General features: G+C 38.5%; 1 protein-coding gene across 10 annotated transcripts in view; it reads left to right on the top strand.

The window, feature by feature from the left end:
• The window catches only part of FOXP1 (forkhead box P1), a 559,382-nt gene that overhangs the window by 474,904 nt on the left and 63,146 nt on the right, over window positions 1–21,332 (top strand). For all 10 annotated transcript variants that reach the window (XM_063114112.1, XM_063114120.1, XM_063114119.1 and 7 more), the window contains one exon: window positions 5,012–5,216. In XM_063114112.1, coding sequence (XP_062970182.1) covers window positions 5,012–5,216 — 205 coding nt within the window. The remainder of the gene's footprint in view (window positions 1–5,011; window positions 5,217–21,332) is intronic.

Genomic DNA, 21,332 nt, shown 5'->3' with positions numbered 1-21,332 from the left:
CTTGCTCTATTTTAAATTTTAGGATTACCTTATAAATGCCATTTTTTAATATCTAGAGATAAGTTCAGGCTTATTTTTCTACAAATGATTAAAATCAATCTGTTACAAAGCCAAGGTTGGCATTTGTTTGGTTTTCTTTTTTTCTTTTTTTTTCTTTCTTTTCACACTGTTCTGTTGATTTTTGAGCAAGTTGGTTCTACATTCATCAGAATGGATGCCATTTCCATCTCCAGTTCTTCTCCAAAAACTGGGATTCCTTGAAAAGTAACAAGATTTTATGGATTTAGTGAATTTCTTTTGAAAAGCCACTGACCATTTATCGCAGGGGTGTTGGGCATGAGAAACAAATGGAAACTCTAGGTGTTTTTAGAACATCTTGGTTTAAGCCACTTTGACTTCCACTTATGTAATGGGAAAGCATGTGGATTATTCAGAACTACATAAAAGGGAGGAGTAAGTGTTATGCTTGTGTTTCAAAATACCATTCCACATCTCATACATGGTATGTTATTTACATGGTAAATCTCAGCAGATTTCATTTGCCTCCTTTAAGGCCCTGCAGTCTTTTCAGTTCTAGTAGCTTCGAATGTTTGTGTATTATATGCCTTAAAGTCTGGTAGCTAAAGCCTTTGGTGTTTTGGATTCTGTTTCTATCTGAAGACGTTTGAAAATGTGAAACCTCCGTTGTGTTGCTTAAAGCGTGGACATTTGTTTAGTAACTGTTGGTGTCAAGTGGAGCTGGTGAAGCATGCCTGCATTTGAATCTTGTGCCTTGAGGCAGTCACACCCAACTTCTGTCCCTTATGGGGGGTTTTGTTTTTGTTGTCATGTTGAGACTAGGATTTTTGCACCTTTAACTTCTCTTTTGCCCCTCCGCCCCTTTCTGCCATGACCGCTGAACTGCTTGATACAGAACCAGCATCTCCTCCACTGCTGTCAAAATAGAACATCAGGTAGCTGAGCAATACGAGGGGAAAAGAAAGGACACATTGGCTAATGCAATTCTATGCTTGCAAATGTTATAACGTGCATTAATTACACCTTCGGGTTTATTGTTGGAAACGTGGCAGGCTGTTCTCACACACCCACCGGACTCAAGCTCCAACCTCTCTCATCTGTTCCCACCGCTCCTATACTATTAAGTTTGCTCACTAAGGTTCATTGTTATAGTACATCAGTTAAGCTGTCCAAAAGAGGGCAATTGGGCAGTGACAAGACAAGCTCACGTGTAATGTGAAAGAAATGAATGTGCTGATGCATGAAGTGTAATCTCTGTGGTAACATATCAGAGACACCGGTAGGTAATTCACTAGCCATGGCATTGATTGATATGCTTAGCAGTCTGCTGTAACTATTAGCCCCTGCAACATTAGGAAGAAGCATATTTAAAATCTAAGGGGTGTGTGTATGTGTGTGCCCAAGATTACATGAATATAAATATAAATATTTCTGGAGTCAGGTTCCTGCAGTAAAGTGAACTACCTACCAGTGTCGTTGCCATCTCTCGTGAATCAGGAGGTTGGTTTTGTCTCCCCAACCCCTTGCCCAAAGTGGATTGAGAATTCAGTCATGTTGGACTACAGCACAATTTTTTTTTTTTTTTTTTTTATCAGAGAGAGATGATGGCTTAAAACTGATGTCATTATGAGGTTTAAATCAACTTTCTGCTTGCTTGAACATGGTCACCTGGGTATGGATGCACAAGGACAAAAAAAGGTTGATCAACTCTGTTTGTCTTCAAGCCAGGGATACCTGGGGTTGTAAAATTGAGTTCTAGGAACAGTAATCTGTCAACTGTCCCCACAACTACATTTTTTTAAACCTGTGCCTGCATTCTCTTTTCTAATGAAGGGGCCAGTTGTCCTGGAAAAAGAAATGCAGCAAGGCACAGGGGTTATGTGTTAAAAATGCTGGTAATGCCCACGTTATAATAAAATCATCAAGATTCCTTTGTATACCTGTTTATGGCCTTGGCTAAATTACCTTAAACATGTATGTAAATGTCAAAGTATAGGAATAGATAGTAATATTTTGAAGGCCTTTTTTTTTCCCCCCTGAAGGATTTATATTATGAAATGCAGGGATTTTTGTTGTTGTTATTTTTAAGGTTATTGCAGGGCCTTCTCTCTGTTTTACATAATTAGCATATCTGTTTTTCACCCTGGTCTCTTTAATCATCTCCCTAGCACCAGTAATTTCATATTGAAATATTTTTTCAGTATCATTCTGACCTTTTAATTTTTAAAATGTAAACTCTCCTTGGGAGAAAATTACGTGCTTGGTTATATACCTGTTAATGGCTTTGATTAACTTGGTACTATTCATACTCCCCCATTTTGGGAGAAATGCATGCTTTCTGGAAATTTGATATCCTTTTAGTCTAATGAGTGACTAGCTTACCTTTCACCTGTCTTCATTCTTTCATGAGATCTTGGCTGTCAAATAACAGCATCTTTTGGTTGAACCAACAGTTTAACATCGCTAACAAGGTGTGGCATCCATGGAGGAGAGCAATTTGGCTGCCCCCGTTAAGTCCAATGACAATGTTCTTAAATGTAATTATCACATTGCAATTTGACCCAGAAGTACCGCTGTTGTCACTCAGTGAGTTACCATTTCTCCCCTATGGATGGTAAAACTGATTTGCTACCTCACTGGAATAAAAGGAGTGTAGAGTAACATTAATATACTCTGTAGGTGTAACAAGTGTTGAATACATTTGTCTTTGGCATTGTTTGCTGGATAAACAGCTTACCTGTAAAACAGCTTCAAAGTTCTGCTTTTCTTGGAGGAAAAGTGTTAACCCGGTTGCTTGAACCATGTTCTTCCAGTCTTCCTACCTCCCATGCAGCTGACCCAGAAATCAGTTTGTTCTAGTTGAAAAAGAGGCAGCTTCTTCTTTTCATGTGTTTACTCCCTAGAAAATAAAAATAGGTGTTGACTTATGTGCTTGTATATCAATATGCTGTCATCAACAGACAAGCCTATTCACTGTTGTTTCAATTGAGCAGACAGTGGCCCGCGGGTCAGCCATATTCACAGGTAATTGTTGGTATGTAAACCACAGTGGCAGCCTGTTAGCTCCAAACGCATCCCACCTGTCACTTCGAAAGGTGTTTGAAAATAATAGCCCAGATGCGGCAAAACTGGACAAGGGATTGTGTAGTGACCTTTCCCTTTGTTTAATTTGCCTCTGAGGTTTAATTTCAGGGGACAAGTAATAATTGAATATGCCTAATAACTAAATGCTCATTTGGGACAAAATCCATCAAAATATAATTGGCATTTGATTTTTATGAAGGGAGAAGAAAACTGGCTTGGCTGTCGAGGATGCATTCTAAGAAAATCTGACCACTTAATGGATCATTTGAAGCCTCCTTTTTAATATATATTAATTGCAAATACTTAAGCATTTGGACATTTTCGTGGAGAACCCGTTAGAAGAGACCAACTGTTTTTGTTAACACTCCTCTAGAAAGGCGGGGAAGGTTATTGGTCTGCTGTGCAATAATTTACTCCTCTTTGATATGCAAACGATCCACGGTGAATATAAAAAAATCCTATCAGACTCATTTCACAGTTCTTAACCACTCGGATTCTCTGGAGTCCATCGCCTCATTAGACCAGTGCTCTCCAATGCTAGCATAATTAAAATCTTTAACAGTTTAGCAAAGTAAAGATGTTTGGCTGATCAGGTTGAGATGATTATCTATCCATTGTATTCTAAATGACAAAAATAAATTAAATTTAGACCTTGGCATTTTTTATTATGTGTTTCAAATGAATATAATGCACACAGCCTCCTTTTTTAATTCAATACCTTAGGTTTGGTAAGAAACATGCCTGTTTCGGCTGCTGCTATATATTCAGAAAATGGCTGGCTTTCTAGGATAGCTATGTTACAGTTGATTGAAACAATGAACTGCAATCCAGATGTCCAATTCGAATGCGGAATTGCCTTGTGATGTACGGGGTTCATGATTTCTTTTCAGTGTTCTTCCAAAGGAAGCTGCTGCTAGTAGTGGTTAGTTGTTGTTAATTGCCATTCAGAATACATTTTTTTCTGTGCATGTATGCACTAGAATGTGCATTGAGGTGAGATTTGGAAATCCTGGGCTGTAGGGGCATGCTGCCTAAGACTAAGAGGCCCACAGTAGTGAGATTGACATACTGATTAGATCTCTTCTTGGGGAAAATACAGGTTGAAACTTAGTCTTTAAAACCCTTGTCCATTTTGACCCCCTGAAAAAAGCAAGGGAATTTTATTACTCCACGTTTATTTTACGTTTTCATTTTATTCTGCAATGGTTCATTAGCATTGATCTAAGAAATGACAGTAATAATAGTGTTACTTGTATAAAAAGTTATACAGTTTTTCAGTAGACACATCCATCAATTAAGCATGTGGTACAAGAAACCAAAATTAATGAGGAAGATAGGTGTGTTAATGAAATAATCATAGTATAATCAATTTGACTGTTAAAAGTTGAAAAGCATTTCAGGGAGACGATATGAATTCATAATTTACGTCTAAAAGTGATTAATAAAAACTGTATTTAATAACAAAGCTATTTGTCATCATTTAAGACTTAAGCACAAAAATTATTCATTTCGTGGTTCGTGTTGTCATAACAGTAAAGTTGAACAAATTTATTTTGAGCCCTTCTTTGTGTCTAAAAATAAGGTAACATCTATCTACATTTTTTCAAAAATGAAGAAATAACATTTTGGATGGAGGGAGGCATACTGTTGTTGCAAAGTAACTGTGTTTCGAGTCCTTTCTCGGGTGTCTTTTTTGTGTGATGAGGACACTTCAGCTCAGCTGCTCCGTAGGAGGACACCCTTCTTACTACCGTATTTGCCTTAGTTAGGAGGGGGGGAAAAAAAACTGCACACACACAAAAAACCCCCTAACACTAGGCTTTGTTTACTGACTCTTTGATTTAATTACTGTTTGAAGAGGACGGAATTAGCTGTTAATTGATTTAATTATCCAATTTGTTTGTTTCAGGCATGATTCCAACAGAACTGCAGCAGCTCTGGAAAGAAGTGACAAGTGCTCATACTGCAGAAGAAACCACAGGCAACAATCACAGCAGTTTGGATCTGACCACGACATGTGTCTCTTCCTCTGCCCCTTCCAAGACCTCCTTAATAATGAACCCACATGCCTCTACCAATGGACAGCTCTCAGTCCACACTCCCAAAAGGGAAAGGTAGGAACAAGCCACTGAGATGTGCCCAAAATGGTCTTCAACATGGGAGGAGTGGGTGGTCTTGCTGTATCTCAGGGGTCCCTAATTGGTTCCATGTGACTAGAATGTGCATGCGATTACTTAAGAATGTATTCAATATGGTTTGGGTTTGAAGCATCTAATTATTTTCACCTTTTCAACATGGAATTAGCACTTAGGTGGAATTCCACTCTTCAGCTTAGGAACCTGGGCAGAAGTCTTGTAGTTCCTCATTGGATGGGTTGGGTCTCAAGGTTTCCAGGCCTCCTCTTTCTGCCAAGTGCTCACTCCACACAAGCTGAATTCCTTGGCTCTAAGTGCCTTCTAGGGCAATAGTGGTGTCTGCTGTGGGCAATGTTGAATCATGGTTTGAGAAAACTTAGAACTTACATTACTCTACAGTGCCCTCCTTGAAGGCAGAGAGCTCGTCTTTTGCATTGTTGTGTCCCCAAAGGATATGACCTTTTCCGTATAGACACTGAGTGAAGGTTTGAAGGATAGAGAGATGGAGGGTACATTGTATGTACACATCCCAACACATACAGCACACTTTCTCCTGATCATGAGATACCTTGTAGCACTGTCTCAACTACTGTATTTCTATTTAGAAGTTAAGACTTTATGTTTTAAATTGCCCTGAGTTTCACAGGAATGTTAGCTGAAGCTGAGATTGTTTTAGAGATCCGGATTATGTCATGTGAGCATGGAGTTCTAAGAAAATAAAGCTGCTAATTCATGTTATTGTATTTTAGCACCCAGAAGTATTAATACTGCTGTTGAAATGCTTTTCAAAAGTGGAATATGTACTGCTCCTAAAACTGAAAACTGTTACTTAGTTTACTGTTTTTAAACAGTTTCCTGTATTTTTCATATGCAGCACTTCCACACACAGAAGAAAAGAAACCTTAAATGTAGTGTGTGATAGCAAATGCCATTTCCATCAGGAAAAAGCAAATTTTTGTTTTTTTGTTTTTTGTTTTTTTCCAGTAAAAATGACTTTGTGGAAAATTTATTAATAATATATTTCAGTAGAGCAATTACAAATGTAATTTCATTTACTTCTCAAAATATATTAAGCTCACTGGTTTGATTAGATGTGTATCTTTATGCCAGAAAAATATTATCTGAATTACACACACACACACACACACACACACACACACACACACACACACACACACCTATTTATATGTATCATATTCAAGCATAAAAACCATGAACAGTTGCTAGAGATGAGGATAATATATATGTTTTAACCAAAATTTTCAACTGTCCTTTTAAGATCATTTTGGAATTTTTGTGGCAAACATCAAAGAACTAAAAGATGCTTTAAACTTACTGGTTTGGAGGAGTTTGAAGAACAGAATGGTGGAAAGTAAGAATCAGTTTGGAGTCATTGGTCAAAATGTGGTTTCTGTTGTTTCCAGTGGGGATAGGTATGTGTGTCTGGAAGCCAATCTTAAGTCTTGCTTTATAATCTCTCATCATGTCTTTATTATTATTATTATTTTTTTTTTTTCAAAATAGAAAACCTTAGATAGCTTTAAAGAAAAGATTCTAGGCTGTTGTCCTTTGCTGGACTTGCTTTTGGTGTCCTAAGGTTGAAGCTGTCCATTTACTACTGCAGAGTGATTGAATTACATCTTTATCCATAGGCAGAGCAAGAGGCATACACTGAAAAATGCGACTGATGCACTTAAGGTATTTGTTGCAATCTTGTCGGCCGTTGTGGAGCCTGCACAGATTTCCTGTGACACAGAAAACTCTTCTTGTTTAGATGCACTGTGCTCAGTTTCATTCTAAAAGGTTATATATCTGCAGTCAGGAGATAGATTAGCAAGAAGGCAAGCCGGAGAAGAATAGCCCTTTTCATGTCATAAGGCACATTTGAAAGTGAATGGATCCAAGAGACTGTCTGATTCCAGGAGACTAAATTTGTTTGATTTTTTTTTTTTTTATGGTCCTTATTTGCACAAAGTTTTACTTAATCTTCATTGTATTACACACCAAAATTAGAATATGGATCAAAAAAGAATTCAGATTCCAGTGAGCCTTAATCTGGATGTAAAAAACCAGCCGTTTTCCAACTGTACATGCAAAGAGGAAGCAACTGTGAGATTATATGCCACTATTTAATCTCCTGAATCTCTCAGTTTATATTATCTTGAAGATTCCTAGACGTAGCTGGATTAAAGGAAAATTCTAGTCAGCACATTTTAACTGAATGGAGCCAACAAAATAAATGAGCACCTTAAGTTAAAGATATCTCAAAAATTTTAAGCTGATAGAATTCATCATTTAAAAAAATTAATTAGTAGTTAGCTAGCTTTGCATACATATAGGTACTTAAAATGAATATTATGTGGCATTACCTTATAATGGTTAATTTAAAAATCGCGTGTGATATCCAGTTTAAATAGTATAAAATGGTAAAAAATAATAGAAAAAAGCTGTCACTTGTACTCTGAGCTGTTGATTGTCTCAGGAGGTTCATTGTCACTGCCCTGGAGAAGTTTCATCTGTTATTCACCAATGCATTTGTGAGATATATATCCTTCCAAGCTCTCCCTTGATTTCTGTGTAATATTTTTTTTTTCCCTTTATACTCATGGAGCAGTATCTGAATAAGCAAGAGCCCCTGCCCCACCAAATAATAATCAATCCCCACAAACTTGATCTTGGGTTAGCAGCTTTAAGAATTTTTTCTGAAACGTCCTGGGAATGCTTTATGTGAACAATTGTTGGAAAAGATAGTATTATGAGAGGTTTTTGTTTGTAAAGTAGTGAGATGTCTAATAATTTCAGCTGAGTTGCTTATTTCCATGCCATTTGGAAAACTCCTTCTTCTGCCCCCACTCACCTTGCCCCCATGCATTTTGCTGGCTCCTGAGAGCAGGTGCTGTAGCGGCAGCTCTGGGGTTTGGTGAGCTGCAGTCTGTTAAGGAGATAACACGACACTCTTACTCTCCTCTTTAATTTGTCTTACACAAGGAAAATTATAATTAAATCATTCAGGGTAAACCCTTGAGTGTAGAGAAGGGAAAAAACACTCTTTGGTGAAGATTGCCAATAGAAACCCACTTCCCTGTTGTGCAGGGTAGAGACATTTATCAATATTCAGCACTGTTACAGGAGGAGTGGCCCATGTGATTTGTGAGGCGGATGCCAGCGCTCAAATCAAGGCTTGTTAAGATCCTGTCCCTGTGCAATCACGGACATTCAGCATCATTAGAATTCAGTACTGGCGCTGTGCTTCGTGCTTTGATTTTCTCCGATAATTTAATAATGTTTATTGCGCTGATTATATATAAATTCATTGGTGCAATAAACATACCTCTGTTGTCAGTGCCTGAGAAAAGCAAGGTAGGGATCAAGTTCAACAGGCAGAGGCTATGAGGGAGCCACAAGAGGAAGCAGGTGCATTCAAGCCTCTTAGTGTCATTTTATTCCTCAGGAGCAGGGAGTCTTAACTTCTCAGATAACTTAACAAAACTCAGGCCTGGGATACCTGTAAACATGAAGATATATTGGCTTATTTCTTTAACTTTAGATTAGATAGATAGATAAGTCTTAGATTAGCTGATAGATAAGTCAGCTATCTCACTTTAGGAAATCCCAAGTTTTGGTGTGGGTAAACAGAATCAACAGAATGCAAATGAAACATTTATTAAAATACTAAATTTAGTAAAGTCCTTTGAGCTTTTTGGATCAAAGCAGCTATGTAAATACAAATAGCAATTACTACTTAAGTAATTGCCTGAATTAAAATTCTGAATATCACATTATGTTATGATGCACGAGGGAAAGGGAAGTAAACTCACATTAATCAGTTCCTTCTCTGTGCCAACCACTGGCCAGACTCTTGGATATTGAACGAGGTGTCATTTTATCCATATACCTCTTGGGAAGCAGTAGGGATTATTATACCCATTTTACAGATGACGAAATCAAATTATAGAAATTGAGTAACTAACCCAGGGTCACAGGACTGGTTAGAGGCATTTTCAAGATCCAAACTTAGGTCTGTCTTTTTTGTGTATAGAATGGTATGTAAAGTTTTTATTCAGCTTAGAAGTGAATACTTAATTATGATAAATTTTTTAAAAGTCCCTAAAAGAAATTTTAAATTCAACTTAAATTTGGTTTAACAAAAACATTTATTGACATATGCAAATCACTGCATTTGAAGGAAAATACCAAAGTGTCCTGTTTAAAGGTGGATACAAATATTTATTAGACCTTTCATAAAGGAGGGGGTGGGGAGGGTGGGATTTATAAAACATAAATCATTTATGGTCTGAAACAGCACACAAAGAGCAAAAATGAACCCCATGCAGACTTTGCACACAGGCAAACGCAAAACAAGCCTTTCTGCTTTATAAGTATCCTCACTTTCTTTCCTGCCTTATAAATCTTGTGTTTCCTCATTGAACACATCATATGGTCTTTATTCTATTTCAGCTGTCCTCTGTAGTCCACATTAGAAATATTCCTCTTTTCTGATCCTTCCCAGCTTTTTGCTTTCAGTTCAGCCACCGTGAGTAGATGTTTTTATAACTTGTTTCTCAGATTCATAGCTCTTCTAAATGTTTGTTCCAAGGCTTTCTTAAGGATTTGGTGAAGGAGGTTTCTTTAAACTCTGAAAAGATTGTGGTTGTGCCGCCTCTGCTTGCTTTGGGGCCATCATATTGTTCTCAAAGACAGTTGACCGAACTGGGCACTTTTCTCTATGAGATTTAACTTGCCTTCTGTCTAAACACCATGTTCCTTCATTTTCATTCTCATTTATTGACACAGCTCCATGTATTCCAGTTGCTTGCATTTTCTGCACTCCACAGTTGGCAGCTGCCTTCAAATAACCCCTGAAGGTTTTTGCTTGGCTAGTATACTTTAAGACAGTTTCACCTGATACAGTTTCTGTTTTTGATTTGTGGCCTCTTGACATACTGCCATGTATTTGACTATATAACAATAACATTTGTGTTTACTGGCCCTGCTATTTTCAAAAAGCAAGGAACATTGAAATGTGGACATGCCTGGTATTTCATTTTTCTTCTTTTTTTTTTTTTTTTTTAAACAAAATTCTATGTTGTTAAATAAAATGTTGGAGCTCTTGGTTTACTTGCTAAAATTCTAGAAGTTTTGTTTTCAGAACTGTTCCAGATACACAAACCTTTAACCTTTGCATATGTTCTTACTGATATTTAGGGCCTGTTGAGCCAGAAATTAAAGCAGTAAACTCTAGCTCCCATTATTCTGAATAGTTCTTCATTTTCAAAAATCAGATAACAATTTGTTTTGCAGTTCTTTTGATTTGAAGCACTGAGCAAACTAGTTATCAGAAATCTTTCTTTCCCAGTAGAGCATTTTGGAGAACCTATGGTCAAATTGTCCCAAATTGTCTTCCAAGTTGTTACGGCTACTTCTTGCAAATATGTGTTGAGGCATTTAAACAATCTATAACAGAGGTCAGGAAATTATGGCCAGCCAGCCAAATTCACCCCACTGCTTATTTTTGTAAATAAAGTTTTATTGGGACACAGTATGCTCATTCAATTGCATATTGTCTATGGCTACTCTCATACTACAGTGGCAACTTGCGTAGTTGTGGCAGAAACCATATGGTCAACAAAAACTAAAATATTTACTACCTGGCCTTTTACAGAAAAAGTTTCCTGACTCCTGACCTTAACCATGAGACCAGTGTTTCTCAGATTCCCTGATGACATTCTCATGGGGCATTTGTTAAAGACACAGCTTCCTAGTCCTCTCTTGTGAAAATGTAGATTCCGTTGATCTGAGGTGGGGTGCAGAAATTGGTATTTGTCATACATTCCCTAGATTCTTGCTACTGAAAGGCTGTAGACCAGCAGCTTTGCAATGACCTAGAACCTTGTTAGGAACTCAAAGTCTCAGACTCTACCCCAGACCAACTGAATCAGGATCTGCATAGTAGCAAGGTCCCCAGGCGTTTGGTGTACACCTTCAAGTTTGAGAAGTAATGCAAGCAGTATGCTCAGTTAACCTTAGTTTTGACACTATTGAAAAGAATAGAATTCCCCCCCAAAATTTGATTGACATCTCAGACATATGCAGTCCACAAAACTAGTGGCTTGCCATTCTTGTGCAATCCAACAGAGTAGAGGTAGTATTACTGGAACAACCAGACCACAGTTGCTTTCTATCCTCAGAAGCTACCACAAGACCTTGACTTGAGGTTTTCTCCTTGGCTCTGTGATCATGGCCAAGTGTCATGTCATGACCCTTTTAAGGTTCTGTTTTCCTCTTCTCTAGGAAATGAGGACCTGACATAGGAGGGTGACGATAATGCGGCTAACATCTATGTAACTATTATATTGTGCCAGACTCAACACACAAAGGACTTAACATATCCCAGTGAGGATAGGGGTACTGTCCCCTTTCTACAGATGGTGTAGCTGGGATCCAGAATAGTTTCATAACTTGCCCAAGTCACACAGCTAATTCGTGACCATGCAGGGACTGGACGTCAAGTCTCCCTGACCCTCAAGTACTTGCAGTGACTGCTGTGTTCTGGCAGTTCCCAGTGGGCTGCGCATCAGAACCACCTTGGCCCCAACCTAGACCTTTGATTAGAATCTCCAGTGGGTAAAGCTCAGGGATCAAGACCAGGCTATAACCTCTAAGGATTGTAGCCTGGGGCCAGACCTACCTGTTCAGCCATAATTTGGAAAAAAAAACAGTGGAGTATGTAGAGAGCAGGCTGGGCATGTCTTTCAGGTGTATGGGACCGGAAGAGAAGTGGGCGTGGCCACCTGCAGAGTCCTAAAATATGGGTGCTTATTTTTGCTGGAAAGCAGATACTTGGCTGTATCACCTATCCCATGTCTATCTGCAGAGGAATTAATTGTTCAGGGCAAAAATGGGTTTTTTGTTTTTTTTTTTTAAAAAGAAAAGCACAGCAACATCTTGAGGGCTAGTTAAGATTTTATTTTAATTTTTATTTTATTTTGTTTTTTTTGTGACCTGTAAGGGGATCGCAACCCTTGGCTTGGTGTCGCCCGCACCACGCTCAGCCAGTGAGCGCACCAGCCATCCGTATATAGGATCCGAACCCGCAGCGGGAGCGCCACTGCGCTCCCAGCGCCGCACTCTCCCTGGTGAGCCACTGGGTTGGCCCCTAATTAATATTCTAAACCCCAGACATGCCGCTTGGCATTTGGTAACCTTGGCATTTGGTAACCGTTAATGCTTTGAAGAGTTGTGATCTGTGGTCTCCTTGCTTAAAACCAGTTGCTTCTGGATCTTAGCAGTATGAGGAAGGCTTTTCTCGGGGTAGTGTGGCCTTGTGTGTATCAACTCCTGTCATTCACACATGCAGGGAGTCCTAGGGCAGAAATCTTTTAAAAATTGGCATGCCATAAGGGAAAAGTTTATGGGGTTTTTTTGACTGTTCACTTTGTGGGGTGATTAAAAGAAAAAAACTCAGCCATTATTCTCTAACAGCTGTTGTGTCTTACCTCAATAAAGTGCTTTTTACCATAACACAGCATCATTAGACTCTATAAATCTTTTTCTATTTATTGTGTTTAAATGATAAATGCTTTCCAATAAAATGACATCATTGGTCTGGAGAGTCATGTTCATTTTATAAGTTTCTCTTAAATTTGGTTGATGTTTTTTGGGGGGGGTGTTGTATAATACAAATCTCGACCACAGGCTGTTTCATATCCAACGTGCCAGGTTTCCCACCCCAAATAGTGTTTGAATCCCCAGTTTCTTTCATCTTGTAGGGTAGACATTCTTTTCTGGTGCACTACTGCTGCTGACATGGGTTTTCTGCCAAATCCCCTTGTTGGCACCCAACCATTTTGCAGGTGTTTGTACTCGAGGGGAATGGCCTGTGCCCACTCTTCCCAAATGCTCATTAGCTTTCTTAATGTTTATTCTACACTGAGGATGTGAAGGAAAGTCTGTGGCAGGACAAGCCTTTGGGAACTCTGGTGGCATTGTCTGTTGTAGAGGTTTTGCCCTTTTACCTGCAAAAGGTTCTTGTTGAAGTGCACATCTTTCCCACTTGGATTAGGTGAATAGGAATTGTCCTTTGGTGGATATCAGAACTATCCAAAAGTGGAAAGGGAATCCAAGAGTCTCCAGAAGGCATATGGCTTGGAAAAGTCCAGGTGTCATTTTGTTCTCATAAATGACAACTAGGACTCCCATATTCTTAAGCCAATAATGGGACCAGGTAAGCGGTGACCTATGCTGGAGACTCAAATGGAAGTCGTGTTGCTCTTTTTTTAAAGACTTAAAAAGGTGCTTTTTTTGTCCTGTTATTCTATTCTGTTGGTTTTCTTTTCTTTCTTTCTTTCCTTTTTTTCTTTTTTTTGGGTGCTGCTTTTTGCACTGCTGTTACTCCATAGCCCTGCTCTGCTGGTCTTTGGTCTTTGCAACGGAACTACCACTCTGCTGGCCGCTCACTGGGGTAATGCAAATGAGTGCGTTGCATATGTACAGCATTCCTAAAGTTCTTTATTCCACCCCCCCACCCCCCTTTGTAATCAGTCAAGGCCTAAGTATATAATAAAGTATATTCTCCTCATTAAAACAATAGTGGAAGCTCACAAAGGGAAATTGTTAATATGTGTTCCAGCTTGTCACTTCTGCCTGTGTGAATAAAGAAGATAACCGTTCCTTTGGGAAACTATTTTGGGAATTGAGCAACAGATATGCTAGCCAGAGAATTCTCTTAACTGTAATTTTCCTTTTTTGTGTGTACTCAAAAATAACATCCTGATGGCCTCCTCAGTGCCACTGCACATACAGAGCACAATTGCCACAGCCCAGGTGGTGTTAATATGGGACAATCCCCTGGGCACATGTCGCCAGGAGTTGTACAGCTTGTTCAGTGTCTTCATCCATATGGCAGTCTGTCCCATTCACAGAAAGGCATCAGGCGCTGTGCCGGTGGGTACTGTGGTCAGTGTAGTGTGAAGAGTAGGCTTCCACTCTGTTGTACTGTTTGTTTTATTGTAGATCTGAGTTATAACGTGCTCACACACCGCATTCACACACACACACAATCACGCACTCCGAAGAAGTGCGAGAAGAGACTTACTGGTTTCCTTTTTCCACCCTTCATTTTTAAAAACAGGTATAATTCAGGTTCATGAAACATACGTGGTTCATAGAAAGTCACTTAAAACACGTACACACAGTCCTTTCTGGGTGGTGGTTCATGGGTTAACTCAACTTAGACTGAATGCTTGAACTAGAATTCTTCTATAAACTGTGCCGTTTTTGTTATTTTTCTCTCTCTACCTTTTTTTTTTCCCTTTCCATTTTCAGTTGTGAAAACTATTTTCATTGTCCGATTTGGATTGTTAGGCTAATATTTTCTTGGTTTTTAAGTCTTAAAGAAAAAAAGGTAAAGGGAAAAGAAAATCATTATCAGCCTCAGAAATCTTAGACTTAAAACATTGCCTGGAGGTGTTAGAAGTTCAGGGAAAAATCAAGAAAACAGAGATTTCCTAGTGAATGAGGTGAAAAAATAGGGACACTTTAAAAGGCACTTTGGAAAATTTACCAGACGGCAAAAAGCCTTCTCCATTTATATACCCAAATGTTGTTCTGCTTTTGTGTAACTATTTGTGTTCTTGTTTAGTAAACAAACAGACCCCATAGCAACTGTAGCTGATGATATTTATACTACCTGTAAAACTTCCCTACACAAATAGACATATTTTTATGACCTTCAAATTTCATTCCTTTTATAGGCTTCAAGGAAATCATTCTAATGGCAGGCTGCTCTTTCCTTCTATTTTCTTTTCTTTCTTTCTTTCTTTCTTTCTCTCTTACTTACTTACTTACTTACTTCAGGGTATATCTTTGAAGGATCTTTTGTGTAGTGTGTATTTTACATCTTGGCTGTGAATGTTGAAAGAGTTCAAAGATATATTAAGGCAGAAAGAAAGAAAAACCTTAAGTGTTTGTATAAATGATGTGGTATTTGCTTTCAAAGGGGTCATTTCAGTCATCCAGTGGAATTCCAGGTCATACATCCAAAAGGCTAATACTCCACCGGAATTATTACCATAGACCCAAGCATCAGGCAGGCATCTACGGCTGTGTGTCTACTTTTATAACTGAAATATTGATGGAAACATTCTGGTACATATGAGCCCCTATATTCAACTTACATTTTTCCATATGAGTCATATTTATGACAAGAACAAGATATCTCATGTTAAAGATCAGTGTGGGAAATAAATGGCAGTTTACTTTAATTAGAAAAAAATTGACACCAAGAGCGGGAATAATCCATTGGTGTTTGAATAAATTACAGGATTGTACAGAAATAAAAAGAAACAACCAGGATAAATGGAGAGCTGCCCAGAGTTCAAAAAGAAATATGTTCCTAAGCAGGACAGAAGTCACTGGACAGTAGCAGTGTGTATTGATTCAACAAAACTTACCGATCTCTAACCTCATGCTGGGTGTTGTCCTAGGCTCTGGAGGATATAGTTGTGAGCACAAAGGGCAAAGTTTGTCCTCTTGGAGCTGACACTGCTGTGGAAGGGAAATGAAACAAACAGATAATTTACATAATAAGACAAGAGTTGGGGGGGCAGGAACAGGTTATGGGCTAAGGCTAAGTGTTATTCTGTAAAACAGATTACTTTTTGGATAAGTTGGTCTGGCAAAGCCTCTCAGTGACCCTCAAACGGATGTGACGGAGGAAAGGGAGCGCCTCTAGACTAAGGGCACATCAGAAGAAAAGACCCTAAGGCAGAAGCAAAAGTAGAGCATGTTTTGCTGCATCTTGGCCCAAAATTCGTTCGGTGTGGGGGTGGCCTTTTTGTTTAGTGGTGGTGTGAGTGTGGACCCCAAAGCTGTGCTGGGACGTGTAGGCTGTCCTCTTACAACACTTAATCTTGGTGTGCCTCAGTTTTCCATTTCCGAAATGGGTATGAGGCCTTGCCTCATAGATTATTAAACTGTGAGGATTAAATGAGTTAATACACATTTTCATTGCTGACACATAGTAAATACTTAATAAATGTTAACTATTATCGTTAATTTATTAAAGATATTTATTAATTCAAATCACATTTATTGAGCATTTATTGTATACTATACTTGCAACCCAGTGTAATAATTGCAGTGACAGAAGTATATGCACAGTGAGGTATGATTTGTTAAAAATAAGAATGAACCCTAGTAGAATACCATCGTGTACGTATTTTTCCTCCACATATGCCATATGTGAGATTTTTTTTAGCCTAGTGAGCTCATGAGGAAAGGTTTTATCTCTCTTGTTGATTCTGCATCCCCATCATCTAGCACAGCTATCCTGGCATGCAGTAGGCATTAAATTTCATTGCAGAGACTAGGTGGAATGTTTAGAAGAAAGTGAACTAATGAGATAGCAAAGGTCAAGAACCCATTAAGAATAGTTATATATTTGCCACCCTTCAGCTCCACATGCTGTAAGAGTACCTGGTTATCCTTTGTCAATACCTGTAGATGCTCCAAAAAAGAGAGAACATTTAGGTTTCTGCTAAGAGTGGTTCTCAGTTCTTAGCTTACAGCAGAATCACCTGGAGGACTGCGGCTCAGGTTGCTGGGCCCCACCCCTAGTGTTTCTGGCCCAGTAAGTCAAGGCAGGGCCCAAGAATTTGCATCTTTAACAAGTTCCTAGGGACTGTCCTTTACTGCTCTAGAACACCCTAGCTGCTTTCCTTATGCTGAACCATTCTTCCCCTTCTACAGTTCAAGGTGGCAGAGAACTGATGTGGATCACTATTATTTAGGGAAATCTGGGTTGCAATGTCAAGAATCATCATTTCAAAGAGAAAAATTCTCAAGACCATGGCTACTTTTGTAAACAAAATTCCTTGTAAAAATTCTCAGTGTTGGCCTTTAAATCATTTCTAAGTGCTCTGATTTTGTCTTTGTAAATTTGCAGGAAAAAATTTTGTGCTTCTGTTTTCTGTCTGCTCTCATTTTATTCCTTTCAGCAGCTGAGCTCCTACTGATACTTTAAGATCAAATATTACAGCACTTTATGTTCCAGCCATCTGTTCAATTGTCGCTCTCTCCCTTACTGGAGAATTGGGCAGAGCTCTTTCACAGGCTGATAACTTACTCACAGTCATAGTAGATGCCAGTGACCTCCAAACTTATCTGATTATTTACTATCAGTACAAAAAATTTGAAAATGCAGCAATACTAAGTGAGTGTATTAATTATATACTTGTACATGTTCTAATATATTACCTATGTTATAAAAATTAGAGACTAAGGATGAGGAATATGTATACATATACCAACGTGAATATACATTGAGAAGTTATAGTATTATCTTAACACATGCATATAGAAATTTTAATATTACCACCCTCTCATGGATCCTCTGTATCTCAGTTTGGAGACTTATCTTAGAAACCCAACATGATGCTTATTACAAAGTTGGTGTTTAATGAAACCTGCTGAATTAAAGGCGGAGAAGAGTTTAATCCAGTGAACATTAACAAAGTATCTTGTACTACAGAAAAATAAAACTAATTACATAATGTAGGGAGTAATTCTAAGGAAACATAAAAGCCAAGTGCCTAATGATTTTGAGCCATTTTGTATTTAACAAAGTGACTTGTCCTTTATTTCCTGCTTTCTCATCTGGCCCTTGAACATGATTCTTCTGCTTCTAGAGTTCGTTGTAACCCTTAGAAGTTTTGTGCTGACTTCCATAGAGTATTGGGGAGACAATGAAATAATTCATATTGGAACTTTTGTTTATGCTCTATTAGTTTTCTGAGTATAGTTGGTTCCTCTAACTATGGACAAGGTTCCACATAGACCTTGTGACTCACCAGTGCAAACACACTTGCATTGACACAATGAGAACGCCTGCCTAATGGTGTTAATAACTTTTGGATTAGTGGTCCCTATGTCTGTGTTGACACAGTTGCTCACATCATCTTTGGAAAGTGTTCTGTTTTCTTAACAAGATCCCAGTGTTAATGCTGCCAATAGTAAACTCTTAGTTACAAACTTAGAATAGCCCTCACTGGTATCAGAAACAAAAGCTGGACCTCTTCCTCTTCTTGTTCTTTTCTTTTGTCAATTCCTTCACTCGTCACCTTGCAAACACAGGCATTCTGCTTTCATCATCACCTGCTGTGTGTTTGTGATTGCACTGTAACCCTGACACACCCACCAGCCTCAAGATACTATAGCTCTGATTCTTTGCTCCATTGTCCTGCTACTAGGACATACTACTAGCATCTTGGAATCAAGATGGCATGTTTTATACAGTGTGGCTGGAAAGGGAGATAAGGCAGATTTCTGATATGATTGGTGATGAAAGTAACTGCCAAACCTATTACCTATCATGGCACCCAGCCTCAAGTTCTTACCATTGGTAAAGCAGCCAATTACTAGTCATATATATAGCCTACACATGAGATGCCCCTAGATCCTGAGTGATAAGTTGTAGTTGTAAAAGCATAAGTCATGCTGCAGTGGCTGTTGGGGCCTTTGTGGGTCTTTGTCTCATAAGTCGAGGATGACCCTGAGGCTCTTGCTTTCCCAGTGAAAATTCAAATTAAATTGTGTCTTCAGAGACTTGCCACTTGGTCATTGTCAACTTAGGAAGTTATAATGTAGCTACAGGCTGGATCTTCTTGAAGACTACTTCATGAGCATTTGGTTTCCCCAGCTTCAGTCATTTGAATGTGCTCCATTGTCATGAGGTTTGCCATGTCTGCTTATGTAATTATTTGTATTATGTTCCTTGTCAGCTTTTAATTAAACCATATTCCAGAAATGGTATCTGTGAAATCAGAGGTTGGAGATGCCAAATATGTTTTTATTTAATACAAGTTTAAATAAATCTGCTAGTTTTAAAAATGTGCATTCTTGCTCCACCTGATGATGTGAAACATCATTGAGTGTGTGCATATCACATGTTGGGATATTTCGATAGGATTTCCTCATTTTGCAGAGGGGAAGGACCTTGACTGAATATGGAACTATGCCAAGAGGATCATTGTTTACCCTGGTTTTCTAGAAAAATCCAGAACTATCACTTACCTTCCTCAAATGTTAATTCATGACTCTACTTTTCCGTACATACATCTTCTACATCTAGGTTCAGGGATATGAACCAGGCTTAGAGGACAGGTAAAGCAGACTTACAGTTTGAGATGTGTCAAACCCATTGGTTCACCAGTTTACACCAGGATATTCCTAGTCATTGTAATATTTAGCAAACATTATTCACTGGCCAAATCACTCAACAGATCCATGCTAATCTGAAATTGGTGTTTGTTAAACAAAAACAGAAAATGACCTTTTCCCTTTGCTAACTTTCTTCATCTGTACCTGTTTCGTTATATTTAAAAAACAAAAAAAACACCTTACATATAATTCTTAAATAACTTTGTGCCAGCAAGCATTTTTATGAGTTTGTAGCCATTACTGGCAACGTTGCCCAATGTCACCCCTTTCCATATTTGTCCATCTCCACCTTCCTTTTCAACCCACACCTCATAGAGGGGCACTTCACGAGTATTTAAGCACAACATTCTTAGGTTGGATATAGAACAGGGAACTCACAAGATCTTTAGTACTCAAGTTGTGGTCCATGGCAGAACAGCACCAGCATCACCCAGGAGCTTGTTAACCATGCAGTCTTGGGCCCTGCCCCAGATCTACTGAATCAGAACCTGCAATCCAGGTAATTTATATCCATGATAAAGTTTGAGAAGCACTACTCTGAGATTAGCAATGGAAAAGAAAAATTGTATGCTCTGGCCCCTAGACACAATTCTTGTATTCTCTGAGGTCCAGTCAACATTCTTTGAGTCCTTCTCTTGCCATCCTCAATTTTTGAAATATTTGCATATACCTATTACATCTATTTATTCAGTATTTTTCTTAAAAAATTAACTGACTTAAATAGGTTTCGTACAAAGTTTACTACTTGAGAAATCATGATTCTGATGTACTAGTCATCTTTTTTCCAGCCCACATGAGCATGAATTTGTAACTATGAAAGTGAGGGTATTTGTATACCACTCAGACTCACCCAACACACCCTGAAGACTACTGCAGAAAGGTGACCCTGTTTTTCTTTCAGGATAATCCGCAATTCAAAGAAGAAAGAAAAAAAAGACAAAAAAAAACCCCTCCTAGACAGAAATGGTTAATAGCTTGTATTTCAGATATAAAGTTAGTTAAGGTAGTCCTCACATCTCGAGGCACAATATTGAGAGCAGATAATAACAATAATCTCCATCATTGTTTAAAAGCACAAATCTGGCACTTAATAGACTAATTCACAGTCACTCCAATTGCAAGTTTTACTCATGAATATCGTATCACAAGGGAATGTGAAATCCTCTAATTAAACATGATTTGAAAAGCAGCAGAAAATTGAGATGATGAGCGTTCTGGGGAAGGAGAGTCAAGGATTCCCTGCATGGGGGAGAGAGAGAGAGAGAGAGAGAGAGAAGCGTGAGTGTTTGTTACAGTTTGTAGAGAACTCCATCCTTACTCACTCTAAGGTAGGCCCTTTAATAGGCTTTAATAAAACACCCTTCTCTTTGTTGTAGGATTACAGAACCCATTGTCAATTTACTTTTGGAGAACTGATTAATCAACACATAGTGTAGTGTTTTTCTGCAATGGTGAGAAGCGAAAAATAAGGCAGAATGCTAGAAATGTGGTGTCTAAGTTGTCTCCCAACTCTCCGGTGTGAAATAAGATGCCCATCTGCTTCTGGAAGAGTTTTCAGTGACAGTTAAAGCAGAAAGGTCATTTTTACAAAGCTGCCAGGAAAGCACACGCAGTGCTTGCATGGTCGTTTCTCCTGTTCCCACATCTTATTTGTTCTTCAGGCAAGTGTAAGACCTTTTCCCCTGATGCTACAGTATAGAGCATGGGAAAACTTGACCTGTTGTTTTTATTTTCTGTAAGAGACTGCACTTGGACTTCCAGCTGAATTCGAGGAGATAGACAATAGTATGAAAAATGTCAGAAGAATAAAATCTCAAATAGAAACGATGCTAAGAATTTAAAGGATCATCTCTTTTGCAGTTGGGAATCTACATTGCT

Source organism: Cynocephalus volans, chromosome 11 (genome assembly GCF_027409185.1).
Source record: "Cynocephalus volans isolate mCynVol1 chromosome 11, mCynVol1.pri, whole genome shotgun sequence".
Lineage (NCBI taxonomy): Eukaryota > Metazoa > Chordata > Mammalia > Dermoptera > Cynocephalidae > Cynocephalus > Cynocephalus volans.
This window is presented reverse-complemented; position numbering and strand designations above follow the sequence as displayed.